Source organism: Catharus ustulatus, chromosome 1 (genome assembly GCF_009819885.2).
Source record: "Catharus ustulatus isolate bCatUst1 chromosome 1, bCatUst1.pri.v2, whole genome shotgun sequence".
In the NCBI taxonomy this organism is placed as follows: domain Eukaryota; kingdom Metazoa; phylum Chordata; class Aves; order Passeriformes; family Turdidae; genus Catharus; species Catharus ustulatus.
The window spans coordinates 127,204,177-127,219,527 of record NC_046221.1 but is presented as its reverse complement, the minus strand read 5'-3'; the positions used below and the strand labels follow the sequence as shown (position 1 = coordinate 127,219,527).

The following is a 15,351-nucleotide window of genomic DNA, read 5'->3' as shown; positions in this document are numbered from 1 at the left end:
CACCCTTTCGGAAGGTGAGAGAACACAAAGCATCCAATATTTATAATTTATGGGGCCTAGGACTGTGACCTAATGTAAACTTGAAGAGATTTAGTATAAAAATATCCTTAGCTTGAGGGCAACATTTGAAAACCTTGTGGATTTTCTTTTTTATCCTGGTTCAGTCTACAATCATATTGCTTTGTTATTATTTCCTCTTAGCATTAAAGTACTATTGACATTGATAGATATCAGGGGAAGGCTGAGCTTCCTAAAGGAAAAAAAAAAAGAAAAAAAAGAAGAGATGTGTTGTTGGCACAGAAACAGTGGTGGTGGAAGAGTTCCTGGCTGCCTTTTATTCTTCTGCAGACAGTGAGCACAACGGGGCTCTCGCTGCCTGCTTTTGGCTTGCATGGATTCGCAATAAACAGCTCAGCTATGTATTTATTTTCAAGACTGATTCAAGTCTTCAAAGACAACTGCTCCCAACTTGTGAATACTTGTGAGTTGCTGGAAAGCTGCAGCAATGAAGATGAACTCCTAGTTTCGTGCCAACAAATTAATCCGACGATGTGGTACTGTCTTTTCCACAGGTGTGTGTGTGCTAGGACTGTCTGAACCTCCCTGTAACTAATAGCCCGTATATAATTTGGAAGGAGAAATCTTCAATGGAAGACCCCGAGGGAATAAATGGGAAGTCTGTAAGTAAACAACTTGTCAGTCCTGAGAAAAAAAGTTGCGGCTTTTAAAGTGGCAATTATTTTTGTGGCAACCAAGTGAATGGAAGTCTTAGAGAGCTACATGCACTTTTAGTGATTGGAAGAAGCAGGGAATGATGAAATTAATTGAGAGATGGAGGCTTGTGCTAAAGCTACAGAAAATTAAGTATAGCTTTAAAAATACTTGTCAGTGATTCAAATTACAAAATGATGGTTGTTGTTTTCTCTGAGAAATATTTGTCCAGCTGTGTTCATGTTGTTCACATTTTTATCTGCTGGAGAGTCTTCATCCCATTATTTGAAGTTATTTCTCTTAGTCTGTGTGAATGCATGCAAATACTGCTTCTGGGAAAAGGGAGTGCAACTCCTAGCTGCAAAGTCTTAAGAACAGTGGCAAAAAAATGTAGTAGCATTGTTATTTGTTGTAAATGCTTGCTCGTAGCGTCACAACAATAAGAAATTTTGCAAACTATCAGGCGCAATTAAGAGCGTTTCATGCACGGTCAAATGATTAGTTGTGTGTTTTGGTTTTGTTAGTTTAATTTGTGACATCATTCTTGGCACTCAGTGAAATTCAAAATGCTACATATATGTTTTCATTCTGAATTGTTTAACAGAAACTGCGTGTATTGAGATTACTTTATTTTTGCCAGTTATAAAATAAGTAAAAAAACCTACTATTTAGTAAATTTAATTAGATGTATTTCCTGCATTTTTTTTCTGATGCGTTTATTTTCTACATTTGACAGTAATCTATTTCTTACTCTTCCCTTTGTAGTTTATGTTTCTATACCCAGTTTCCCTGATGCTTCCATTTCACGTAGTAACGGAGCAGGAAAAAACCAAACCCCTTAATAATAAGCCTGTTGTGTTGTGTGTTTTTGTTACCCTTCATGTGTAGTGCAATTTTTGCTTTCTGAAGCAATATGGCTTTGATTATTTTCCAATGTTCATTTGTTCCAGTCTTGTCTCTACGTGTACATTTGGGTATTTATCCATCTCTGCTACTACCATGTGTGGACAGGACCAGTTAACTCGTAGGGAAAGGGTGGCCATGGTTACCAACAGGCACTAAACAGGGATGGTCCTGTTTGCTGTTGCTGTGCCAGAGCTTTCAGCACCACCCAAGCTCCTCGTTCTATTTGGAGTCAGGCTTTCCTCCATGCATGAAAAGCCTTTCCCTGATGCTGTCAGGGTTTTCTGTGGCTTCCACTGCAATGCTTCCCCTCTGTGTGCCCGGCATAGCCTGGGCTTGGTGTGCTGTGGAGGGTTTGGGCCGGGGAATCGCGTGCTGGAGCAGTGTGTAATGACAAATGTAACTGTCGCTTAACATAACAGGAGTATTAAGGGAAATATTTGTTCATGGTTTGGCACCACCAGCACTCCTGTTGGGGTTATTCATTCCATTCCTTGTTTTCAGCACTTAGTCCAGAGAGCCTGTAAAACACTTCATCTGCTCAGAGTTTCCCTTCACATTACCCAAGTGGGTAGTAGTCATTGATGCTATCAGGATTATCAAAATCTAATCCAGTAACTGCTGAATAGACCCACTGCACTGACCACCACTCAGGCTTCTGTAAACGAGGACTGAAGTGCCCAAAGGTACATGACACAGGGCAGGGTGTGACTGTTCTGATTGCAGTGTCATTGGAGAGGTTTAAAATTGGGGTGTTAGACCCTGGAATCAGATCCTTCAATTAGGTCTCACTTGAAGTCATTCATAACTGGACAGTCTGCTGTGTTTGCAACAGCCAGCTGACCAACAGGGAGACTTCCTAAAAGCAGTAGTCAGAAGGCAAAATAGTGTCAGTAAAAATAAAGATGATGGCATGAACATTGTTTTTGTTTATTTTGCTCTGTGTGTGTGCATAGAAAGAAAGCCAGGGTGAGGGGATAGATTAGCACTCTGTAATTAGAAACCAGAAACCAAAACCTGTTTGGGATTTAAGATCCCAAACACATGTAATGACTTTGAAAATCTGGTGCTATTCCATAGCAAAAGAAGAAAACTTCCCTATGCAGACCAGTTGAAAGGTAATTTAGTTTTGCAATTGGCCAATGCAAACTATGTGGTAGAAGCAATTTCAGGTACATATGGATAAGGAAGCATCTTTATTCAAAAACTGAGAAATGAAGCTGGATAATGTTTTGGGGAGACCGAGCTAGGTGGATAACTGAGAAAGTACTAGGGGAATGAGAAGGTCAAAGAAAATTTAAAAAAAGTTATCAGACAACAGTATGAGAGAGTAGATGAGGAAGTACTTGGCCACTGTCTTGGGCCAAGATTTCTCTTCTGAGTAAGGGGATGATGCATGTGAGAATGCATGTCAGGGTTGATGTGTGCAGAGTATACCATAATAAGCCCAGGGAACTCACTTCTGTACTTGTTGCACTCACACAGCTAAGAGAGTATTTTAGCTGTTTCCTGATCAAGAAATGGTTCTAACTGTTCTGTCACATGCTTGGTTTGCATTCTGTAGGAAGTGAATTTCAAACTTTGGCTTGTAAACTTGAACATTATGTCTGCTCCTGCCTTTCCTTTGCTAGGTGCTTGAGAAAGAAGCGCAACACAGACATTAGGCTGGCTGGACAGAGGGTATCAGTGTGTTACCATGTCTGAAAATTTCACTGAAGTTCTGTTGCTTTCTTTCCAACTCCAAAACAAACTTTGAAGCTTACTTGCTAATGATATATGCACCTGTCAAAGATGGTTCACTCATGTTTCATCAAGCTAAAATAAATGGTTGGGTTTTTTAATTTTAATTTTATTCACCATCCTGAGGGGGCTTTTCTGCTTGCCAGTCATTTGCAACAAGTCCCACTGCTCAAATACTTGAGAAATAAAAAAACAACCTCTTGTTTTAATTATTTTTGAGATGAAAATGTCATTTTGGGTGTTAGAGAAATTCTGATTGTAAGGAGAATGAGACTGAGTAACAGTGCATCTTATACCAAATTGATTTCAAAAAATTTATGCAAAATTATCTCAGCTTATATTTGTGGTAGGCTAAGTCTATCAGTTCCAAACTTGGCATTGGCATGAATCTATTGCCCTAAGAAGCCTTCTAGAAGCCCTAAAAAAACCATGACAAACACTGATAAGATTCAGCATGATAATCCAGGTGATTAGAGGTACCCTGATGATGACTTCTAAAAAAAACTCAAAAAGGGCAGTGTAGAGGTCAGCAGGTATTTTATTTCATTTGATTTGCCTGTGATTTTTTTTTTTTTTTAATGTGTGGGGTTTATTTATTTCCAAAATTCAGCACAAGAAAATTTTCACAAGTAAATATTGGCCTGTTTTCAGCAAATAGTATATCCTCTGAGGATATTTTGGAGGGCTTCTCTCCCATAACTCTCTCTCTGGTAGTGATATTAAGTTATCATATCGCATAAAATAATTTTCATTCCTACTCTGTCCAGGCTCATAGCTGAAAATTCTCACTGCAAAATTGCACACCGAGAAGTGTTTTCAGTTTTTGATGATGGAGTTTGCCCTTCTGGAAAACAGAGCGAAGACTCTGAGGCCCTGAGCAGTCAAGGTGGATCCAAGCAGTGTGTACCCAATGAGCCAAAAAAGGAGGTGCTCTTGGTTCACTCCAGCAGTTAATCTTCTGTGATTCCCCCCACAGCCCCCAAACCTCAGCTTTCACTCAGCGCTCTGGCTGCGTATTTCCAACTTCTTTCTCCTCCCTGCCGCTCACTGGACACTTCTGTCCTGCGAACCCCGTGCCACGTACCGGAGAGCGGCACTTTGCGCCAAAAATTCACCTCTGCTAGTGGAAAGACACAGGGCAAGTAGCTGGTTTCAGCAAGAAAGGGGGAGGGAGAAAATAAAAACCCAAACCAAAAAACATCCAGCACCTGGCTGCAGCAAAATAATGAATTTTGCAGCAAACATGCGAGATTCTGTGGAATCTTGGAAAAATGCCAGACTCCACGACCACAGAAATGCTGAGTCCATGGGGCCCAGAGAGAGATGGCTGGGGCAGTTCACATCTCTCTGTCTTTGTTTCAAGCTCCTTGCAGTCTTACTGAGGCATCAGATTACACTCTCTTCACATTTTCAAGGTTATCTTCACTAGCAGAAGGGCTAGAAAGTTCATTTTGTTTCAGGGCGAGCCAGGATCCGGCAGCACAGCTCTCGAGCAGTTTCAGAGGCCGCTGCCATGGCGGTGGCATGGCTGTGCCTGGGGGCATGGCTGGTGACCTGCAGCTTTGAGCAGCATCATCGATGACATGTTTGTCACGCTTACTCACATTACCTGTTTGTCACATCAGGGAACAAAGTCTGTATGGAGGAAGGGTGAAAATACTTATATTTTACCTTCAGCTGAAAACTTACAGTGCTGTCACTGTGAGAGTCGTGCATGTGCTGCCTAGTTTTTCTCAAAGACTGGCACAGCACTGTTCTCCCCTCTGTGTTCCCTTCCTGTTCTGAAGAAATGCGTGACACGCTTCCTTTTTGGAAAGCTCTGCCAGGCAATAACCAACAAGCACCATGCAATTGCAATCTGTAACTGAGCCTATAAAATGTAATCGCCTGCACCCTTCCCACTCCCCTTCCCCTCCCTATCTGCAATTGGTAGAATATTGGAAACATAAGCCACAAAACCCACTTATTACGCTCAGTAAGTGTCAAAAAGAATAAACAGCCGGAACTAGCTGATGTATTTAAGTTCCCCAAATTGAAGTGAGCTGCTGCTAGACCATCTATAGCAACTGCCCAATCAGTAACTATTGATAGAAATTTTTCTTTCAAAACATTTTAGTGAAAATACTCCTGTAAATTGCAAACTGTTTGTAGATGGTTTGAAAACATTATTCACTACAAGCTCTTTGTTCATTTGGGTCTGCAGTAACACCAAGGAGAAATTCTTGTCACTTAAAATGTACCTTTCCTAGTTGGTGGCAGAAATCCTACAGTGCCACAGGCAACGGTGCTTGTACCACTGACAGAAGTACTGCTACCCACAGCTTGTAGTGTTGGGCATATTCCTCAAGGTCACAAAGGCCTTGCAAGGTTTTTGTTGGGGTCCATCAACAGATGGACCACTTATCTTGGTTACAAATCCTTGTTTCCTCAGAGAGATGAAACCTTTTCTTTGTTATGGCATGAGGCATTTTAGATAACTTGTAAAAGTGGGTATATGAGAAATACACAATCCATCTGACTTTTTCCAGCCACTGTATGCAACTGTTCAGCGTGGAGTCTCTTCTTGAAAGTCTTGATGAAGTTGTAGCTTAGCCCTTAACAGTAAAAAGCAAACTGCCAGTGAAGTTTATTTTCTTTTTTACTAGGTTTTCTGGACCATTGTTCCGCTCGAGGAGCCATGTTTGTTAGTTTTGGCTCTCTGACTTCTCTTCCTTAAGGATAAACTCTCCTTAGGCAGTTGTACAACTATGCACTGAAAGACTGCATAGCAGTTTATTCACAGCCCAAGCTCCAGCCGAATTCAACTGTGTGACTTCCTGGCTTAAGCAGGGGTGCATCCGTAATGTAAATACCTACTTGATTCTGTGGAAAACCAGGAGGTTTTTTGTTTGTTCTTGTAAAAGATTCCTGCGGGAAGCTTAACTTTAAAGTTGGCATCCAGCCTTCTCTGCTGTGACTCGGATACTGATCTGATTTTGTGCTTTCATGGACATTTTTATATTTGAAAATTTTTAATTCAACATTAGCTTTGCTTACAAGCTACAGAGCAGAATAAAATCGCATTACAAACATTGTAGTATTAGATTTTATCACCATTTATTTCTTCTCGTCTGCCCAGGGATTTCTACATGTTCGGTAGAACTAATTTGCAGTCAGACACTGAGGTCTTCTAGAAGGCCAGCAGGCTCCACAAACTAATTTATCCAAATAACCAATCCCTCATAGGCCAACCATAGAAGGACACCAAAATGGCCTAAGCAGGCAAAGCCCCCTTTTGAAGTCTGGAATGTTTTGACTGACTTGAAACAGGCGGCAGGAATGAAGGGATAATTTTCAGTGACCCATGGGACTTTTTTGCCATTTTCAAATATTAGGTAAAACAAAGAGAAATTGCTTGTTCTAATTTAGAAAGACTTAGCAATCCGGAAGGTAACCAGACTCAGAATTGAGTACTAAGGTATAGAGCTGAAGTTTACTTAATGCATTGAAGGTTTGCATCTGGGTATATGGTATTTACACACCCACACATACACAGGCTGCTCTACTTACACATGCACATGCCTAAACTGTTTTTTGAATTTGAATTCTATAAAAAAACTTTAGCACAAAGTTTATTTATGCAATATTTAGTGGACTTGCTGAAATGCTGTTTTTAAGTACATACGGTTTTTCTTGAAACAGTAATTTCTAATTAGACAGATGTGTTTCTGTTGCTGCTTCAAAAGCTGGGATAGTCACTCAGATGCCAAGACTTGTGTGCCATACCTGTTTTCTTCCACCCCCTGTCCTGGTGCCATTTGAGTAAATGTGGAAATTAATACAATTTTAAGTGGTTTTTCTAGTCTAAAGTACTCTTGCAGATACGAAAGGGAAGTAATTTTGATGCATACATAAACCCACAATTTTCTATGAATTCTTCTAAGGAGAAAGAGAGAATTTGAATACCTAGAAATAAAATGAAAACTTTATAGATCAGGTATTTCATGTCCAGCTACTTGAATGTGCACCTTAAAGACAGTGTGGAGCAATCACATGGATTTCAACAGCTTTTTTAGAGACGTGCTCTTGTAAATTTGGTCTCAAGTTTACCATGTATATTTATGTGACAGGTCAAACCCTGTATTTAGCAACAATAACGACACAGAGCAGCTCCAGCACTCAGCTTCTTTGCCATGACATTGACTTGCAGGTAAGCTGGAGCTTCCCAGCAGAAGGAATGTTGTCTGTAAGAAGGATCACTAAGCCAGTAGTGAAGCTGCTCTACCTGTGTTAATAGAACTATGTTTCCTTAAAACAATATTTTGATGAGGATTTTGGTCACCAACTCATCATTTTCTTTCTGACATCTTTGGTGGTTCTTGGCATGTAGCATTGCTGTACAGCTCACATGTGTCCTGATAACTGTATGGAAAGAAATGTCAGCAGATGGGAGGTTCAAGCTGGAACTTAAATATTTACAGTACTGGGTTGAGCTGTGGCTGTCACTGGTATTGCTCCTACACACAGGACAAACTCCTAGTTTTACATTGTTATTTTTCATGGGATATTGAAGTATAAGTTCTTTCCAATTTCATATTTCTCTGAAATATTAATTCTTACTGTTGTCCTATGGTAATAGAAAATACAATAGAATGTCAAAGAAATCCTGTTTAAGTGCCGTTTTCAATCCTGTCTATACTGACCTCAGATTAGTGGATTTCAGTAACATGATGTTTAAATTAATGTTATTTTGGTGTGAGTTTATATATGTGTGTCTGTGTGTGTCTGTGTGCATGGAATGTATTAGATTAAATTAAGTTATGTTCCAGCTTTTACTCGAGGAATATAATTTTGTTAGTAGTTAATAATGTTAATGCCATGATTTTCTCATATTATGTTTACATATATGGCTACAGTAAAATCAAATTATATTTGCTGGGGGTAAGATTAGTCAGTCAAGGAGCTGTTTACAACAGGAGAAATTAAAATTCAGACTTGGTAGGAAAGATACTCTTCTCTATTTCTGTCTGCTTTGCTGTAGCTGTGCTGTCTAGACTGTCCTGGAAGTCAGAGACTCATTGGTCTCGTGGTCCGTGCACAGCACAGCAGCAGAGTCTAGCAGTGAAAAGAAAGCTTCATAGGGATTTCTCATCAATCACACAGAATTTGTCTTTTTGGCATTTTTGGCATTCAGAGCCTTATATTCTGCCACCACCATTCACATAGGGTGGACTTTCCATTGTACTGACAATGCACCTCTACAACTGCAGTGCAGCAGATGGGAGAAAATTCCTTTTCAGCTCCTATGGAGGTCAGCTCCTACCCCAAAGCACAGGATTTGATTATCCTGATTATAATTTACTGAGCTGTAAATGCTGTTAATAGTCATGAGTCAATGAATGAAATTGCTTGAAGATAAAAGACCCCATGTTTTTATCTTTTTTTCTCATTCTATGTTAAAAGAAGAAAGTAGGAGACTAAGTAATTTCAGACATACTTTCATACTTTCCTTATGCTGTGGAGTAATCTTAAAATATAATCTAAGTGTTGCATTTGGGGAAAATGAATGGGGGTTCAAAGAGTGAGAACTTTTAGAGTAAGCACTGCTTTGGTGCTTGTAGATTCAGGAATTTGCTCTTGCTGAATGTGTGTTTAGTACTGTAGATATTTTTAGAAGGTAAGTATGATCTATTTTTTATTTTATTTTTATTCTTAATAATTGGACATATTTTTCATGTTTGACCAGCCTTTTAGGCCTGTAAATAATTTAAAAGATCTAAAAGTATCTCAGTATTCAGAATCAACTAGTTAAATGCTTATATGCCTGGCTTTCACCTTCAGTTATATGTACACGAAAAAAGAATCTAAATTTAGGGTTGCCTTGTTCCACTTCTAGTTTTCTACTCTAGTTTGAAGCATTAGCTTTTTGGGGAACAAGCAAGGTATATTTATTGGTAGGCTGATGAGTACCTCAGCTCTTTGTCCTTTGGAACAATACTTTGAAGGGGGAGAAGGTGCAGGATCTCTTACGTTTTTCTCGGTTTTTTGCAAGGCTTTGTAAAAGCTAAGTGGCACATCAAGCAGGTTTCTATAGTGCAGACACTGCATAAATCCTCTGCTCAGTCTCTGTAAGGGCTGTATGCTGCCATTATGCTTTCTATAAACAGAAGACAAGCACACTGCCAAATCCTTGCAGCACTGGACATCAGCTCTTTCTGTTCTTAGCTTGTCTTGTTTATTGATGCTCAAAGACTGTCTTATCTGCCAGTATTGCATCCGCTTTTGATCATCAGGAGCAAAGAGCATCTTGCACTTCTTGGTAGCTTGGAATCTTCATCTTTGCAATTTCTTCTCCATCTGCAATTTTTTAATAAAATAATTACCTCTGATGAGTGTAGTTAATTTGACAGTATTTTGGTCTGACTAGGGAGACTTTAAAGACTACTCAGAAGCAAACACTTTCAGGGCTGGACAGAAAAGCAAGAGCCTCATATGACAGCTTCAAGAACCTCAGACTGGGACTAGCAGAGAAGAGCAAGTGGTAAGTGTGGGCCACCAGATTGGGATAGACAACATAACTTAGCCTGGTGTTCTGTGTCTAACAGGGGCTGGTGGCAGATAGTTAATGAGAGTAGGAGAAAGGGAGCAAATCCTGCTTTTGAGAGGATGGAAGATACATCCAAAATGTTGTGTTTAGTGCTGTCCTTCATGAACTTGCTTTTGGATATGTGTGTGCTTTGTCTGTAGCAATAAGTTCCACAAGTTAATGATGCCTTTTCAAAGAAAGTGGTTTTGTTGTTTTATGCGTGCTGCATAGTAACTGCAGCAAAAACATGGGGTTGTTAAGTTTTCCTGACATGAGTAATAATGACTTGTCAATCTCTGTTTGCTTCCTGCAGTCTCTTTCCTGATTTGGTAGAATTCTCTTGTTTTCATAACACAAAGGTGTCTTTTCCAAACTGAAGAACCTTGTTTTTTCCCGAGGCTGCTGCTGAGCTTTGTGTGAGAGATTCAAGATGTGAACACTCTGGCTTTATGATGTTTTCTGTTTTACTCTGTGTTTCCTTCCTAATAATTTTAAACACTACATCCACCCCTTTGACTGCCATTGGCCACCGAGGCATAGTTTTCAGAGAATTATTGGCAACAACTGCAAGATCTCTTCCTTGGGAGCAGTAGATAATTTAGCACTTATCCTTGTCCATTCTCAGTTTGAGTTGTCCTTTACTTTGCGTTTATCAACACAGAGTTTCACCAGCACTTGTCATGTGTAGTCACCATGAAAGCAGTTTTCTGTAAGGAGATTTACTTTGAGCTGACTTGAGTCATTTAGCAAATTTATAACCTTGCTGTTTTCCAGGGTATTTGTGTTTAATAGACCAGGTCATTTTGGAATTCCACATTGTGAAAACTGCCCACTTACTCGGTTCCATCCTTTAAATAGTAATTAATGACAGACCTTTTATTTTACCTTATGACAAATTGTTTAAAAGCTTTTGGCTTGTGGTAGCTTTTCAGAAATCTAAATATACTACATTACCCAAATCATCCTTATCCAAATAATCATTAACTCCTTACAGAAAAGCAAGTAATCTTGAAGTTATTGACTTCTCTTTACAAAGCTACGCTTTCTCTTCCCCATTACATCATATTCCCATGTGCCTACCAATTCTCTTGTTTATTATAGCAGATGATTTGATCATGCTTCCATTGTTTTAGAGCTTTTGGGTGAACTCTTGAATCTGGCTGGTTTGTGTCTCTTCATTTTGTTGATCTTCCCAAAGCTTCTTCTGATACTTTGTTTTAGAGCTGTCGAGGTCTTCTCTTCTTAGATAGTGAGCATCATGCAAATAATTAATTTAGCTATTTCTGCAATGGTCTTGTCTTGACTGAATTTTCCTTTGTAACCACAGGTAAGTGTTGGTTTTTTGCATGTTTTTTAAGGAAGTGTTTATATTAATCTGAGACAATAACAAATGGTTCTTCAGGGTTGAGGTATTTTTTGCCTAGGTATGGGTTTGCATTTGAATCTACAGAACATGACCCTTTTTCCAGTTTCAGGTATTTAATTCTAGTGTGTGGCACTCAGCTTGTGTAATGTCTCTGACAGATATTCAGGACCTTTCTCACTGAAGCTAATCAGTGAAAAAAAAAGTCTTTGAAGCTGAAACTCTATGAATTTGTGTTGAAGCTGGGGGCACTGGCATCAGTTGCAAATCGGGAAGATGTAATTCCACCCTGCCTTTACTCTGTTCTCTGGTGATGGTACTTTGGGATGGGTGATGGTACTTTGGGATGTCTGCCCATGACAGACAGCTTGACTGGAGCAGAGAGGTGAGTGAGCATCTTGCCCTGCCCTATTGATCAAGTGTTCTACCCACTTGACTACAGGTGAGCAACTTCTTCCAGACCAACAAGAGGAATGGTGCTTTCCTGGAGGAGCAGTTTGGATTCCAACTCTAATCAAGCACAAATGTGATTTAAGCTGTATTTTGCATTCTTTGGCTTGTAAGATAGCATTGTAGGAAACACCTGCTTCAGCCATCTACCCCCTTTTTCTGTTGTCATCCAATCTTTTTGTTAAAATCTCTGTCTCCAAAACTTTCTTCTCCCCTTGCTAGTAAAGTTTCTGGATGGTTCTGATTTATAGTCTGACTCAAAAAGGTTAGACAGGTTTTAGGAGAGTGGGAACATAACCTTCCAGAGAAACTTGCATATGGGAGTGTATTTTGCTTTCTTTTTGGAACCTGCATCTCACTGACCAAGAAAAGATACTGCTGAGAAACACTCAATTATTTATGTAACATTATTTAAGGTCAGTTAGTACCTTTGTGAGTTTCAAAAAATATGTAATATGTCTTTTATATCTAGGTGAAGATCAAAGACCCATTCTGGCAGGTGGCATAGAGAGAGGAAAGAGAAAAGCAAGCTGTTGCTTAAAGAAATTGCCTGTTTAGTTTAAAGTAACATACGATGGAAAAGTAAATTTTAGGTTTTTAAGCCCATCTGTTCTAAAAGCAAATTCTGAGAGTTGAATTACTTAATTTTTAAAAAAAGATCTTTTTTTAAAGAAAAATTAATTTATTCAATATTCTTAATAAGTAATTCAGTGACTATTTTTTCTTGCCTTTTGGTAGAATAGATGCACTATTTGAAGATTGACTCTTATATAGGTCTTTGTTCCTGTTGTTAAAGATCAGTAGCCAGTCAGATCTATTGAGACTCAGGTCTCATGTAGTTTAGCACCATGTGGGCTTCAGTGGGCACTTGCAGCCAGTGCCTGCTGCAATGTTGCTGGATAAACCTTAGAGCTTGGGACTGAAAAGACAGTCTGCATCATCACTTCAATGCACTGTGGCTGAATCCTGAGCAAGTCAGCTGGAGTGCAAAATGTGTGGTTCTGCCCTTGTTCTTACCTTGTGCTCTTTTCTTTCTCCACTTTGTTCCTCCTCCTTCCCATCTCCGTTGCCTTCTGATCAAGAAAAGTGTGTCCTAATTAACATGCGTGATTCCTCTAGCACGTGAATGAATCCTCAACTGGCAAAGGTGCTAAAACCTAAGCCTTACACTGTCTGGTACTAGCATGATTTGGTAGGTCTGAGAACAGGTGATAAAATCATGAGCCCAACTCGGTCAACATGTTACAATTAAAGGTGCACAGGTGACAGAAGCTGTTTCTATTTTAATTATACCTCCTTCCACTCTTGTTTGTTTGTTTATTTTTTTTCTTCAATTACAAAAGATGGGGCACCTGCAATATAGTAGCTCCAAATCCCTTTCTTGTCTCTTCCCAGGCTCCTTCCAAGGAAGAGTTAATCCAATTGACCATTGGATTATAATGGCGTGACAAAGATTTTATCCCCTTGTTGACTTCCACATAAAATGTTTCGGCATGTAAGTGGGAAGAGAGCAAGAAGTGTTAGCAGAAGTAAAGCAGCTGTAATACCTTAAAGTTCTGAAAGCATTAATTGCTTTTTTTTATTAAAGATTTAGACAGTCTGTGTGTAGATCATTATGATGGTAGGGTGTGATGACTCCTCTGTACTTGAAGATGTATTGTCTGCTTTTCATCGTTTAGTGATAAAGGGTCATTTCAGCACCTTTGAATCCTGGGCGTTTTAGAGCATCTCTTGTGTGTAGGAGCTGTTACCTGCATGTTGTGGCATTCAGTGTATTGTGCAGAGGAAGGTTGTGGTGAGAAAAGGTGAGGAGGAAGGAGGCAACTGCACTGTGTAATCTATTACCCAGGAGTGGGTAATAAAGTGCTGTGAAGGATAACTCTAAATGGGAAGTGAGGCAAGGAAGTTTGGGAAAAAAAGGATAAGTCATTTGTTCCTTCCTTTTACCTCCAGCTGAAAGTACTCCTCCACTTACCTGCCTTTCCCAGCCTTTGACTTGTTATCTTTGTTCTGGTGTTTTACTGGCACAGAGCAGTCCTTTATTTCAGTTGACCAAGGATCATAGCAGCACATACCTGAAAAATTACTTGTGCCTCTGAGCTCTCCAGTCTTTTGTAACCTGCCATGAAAATTAAAATGGATATTAAATATTTTTCTTTGAGAGTTATCAATTATGTATTTCTTCTGATGAGCATTTTGACTATTTGCTGACTTTCACACTAATGCCAGATTTACACTGATGCTGTTTAGGTCATCCTGACTCCTTTCCTTGAGCACTGGTACACCTTTGGCTTTACTCCCATTGACTGTCAGCTTGTGCTAATAATAAACTGCAGATCTCAGCTGTCTTTGCTGAAAAGCCAGTGCTCTTTTGGGACTTTTTTTTTTCCTTTCGCTCATCTTATTCAACCACTGAAGTTTTGTACCACTCTAGTTTCTCATTGTCAGGGGCTAAGTAGGAAAACATTATTCGCTGCGAAGTGTTCACAGGGCGTTCAGCATTAGAGACAGCTGCTAGAAATAGAAGTCCTGTCCTTCTTGGTTTTGCTGAGCAGTTGTGGATAGTTTGTGTCAAACGAACTCAGTGGGAGATTTTATGTTGTTGTTACTGCTGTTACTTAGAGAGGATTGCAAACTCTTGCCACATTTTTTATTGCACATGGCATTTACTGTCATGGAGTTCTTGTCTTAGTATGTTTTCTTTTTACAGGGTTGCTTGGCAAACGTTTCATGCTTAAGCATCTTTAATACCAAATCCTTGTGAGATACTAGTTTAGAGGGCATTATTATTCTGCCTGTAAGCCTTGCACCCTGCTGAGAAATTGAGTTACATTTAGAAGTGAAAGAGGATTGTCAGAAACAAGTGGTGCTGACAAACCCAATGTGTTTTTTGCTTTAACATTTGTTTTCCGCGAGTAATTTGTAGGTATAAAAGTACCATTTGAGTAAATTAAGTGATAGGAAGTGTTGCACAGGACCTGTGTAGGTCTGCCAAGGAAAATAAACATGACTGTGATGAAGTGTGTGATGGTGGTGTTGGCAGAGCTGTAGAGGCTCTTGGAGGGACGCTAAACAAGCATCACTGGGATCATAAACAAGCTGACCATGTGGAGCCCAGGAGCTGGGCTTCTGAAACAGACATTTTCTTAATCGACCTCAGCCTTTCATTTTACTGTTCACGAAGGAGTTTTAAATCTTTGTTGTTTTTATCAGTTCTGAATCTGTCAGAATTAGAGGACTAGATTAACTGTAACATCTGATGTGTTTAATCCAAGATCTTTGTGTTAGCCCAGCCTGTCACTAGAGGTTTCATGATTGCTCTGCTGACACTTTTCAAACATCTAAGACTTCAGTAAGGAGGAAATGAAATTTCTGTGGTTTGAGATCTCCATGAGTAATTGGATGTAATGTTCTGGTAGTAAGGAGGGTTTTGTCATTAAGACACTGATCTGAGTTTGGGAAATGAGTCCTCTCCATGGCTGTCCTGCAAACTGTTTGTATGATTGTGATGCTGTGTAGTTTGTCTCTGCCTATTCTTTGTCTGCAAAATGGGACAGTAACGTTTTCCTTCTCATCATATTAGTCTAAATAATTAGAGCTAGTTGCGTTAAGCTTCTCT

The 15,351-nt window shown here is 39.5% G+C and overlaps 1 protein-coding gene across 3 annotated transcripts in view; it reads left to right on the top strand.

Annotated features, from left to right (window-relative positions):
* The first annotated feature begins 622 nt into the window (after positions 1–622).
* EYA1 (EYA transcriptional coactivator and phosphatase 1) overlaps positions 623–15,351 on the top strand; it is a 143,980-nt gene continuing 129,251 nt past the window's right edge. For all 3 annotated transcript variants that reach the window (XM_033081624.1, XM_033081615.1, XM_033081606.1), the window contains exon 1: positions 623–680. In XM_033081624.1, coding sequence (XP_032937515.1) covers positions 648–680 — 33 coding nt within the window. In that variant the 5' untranslated portion in view covers positions 623–647. The remainder of the gene's footprint in view (positions 681–15,351) is intronic.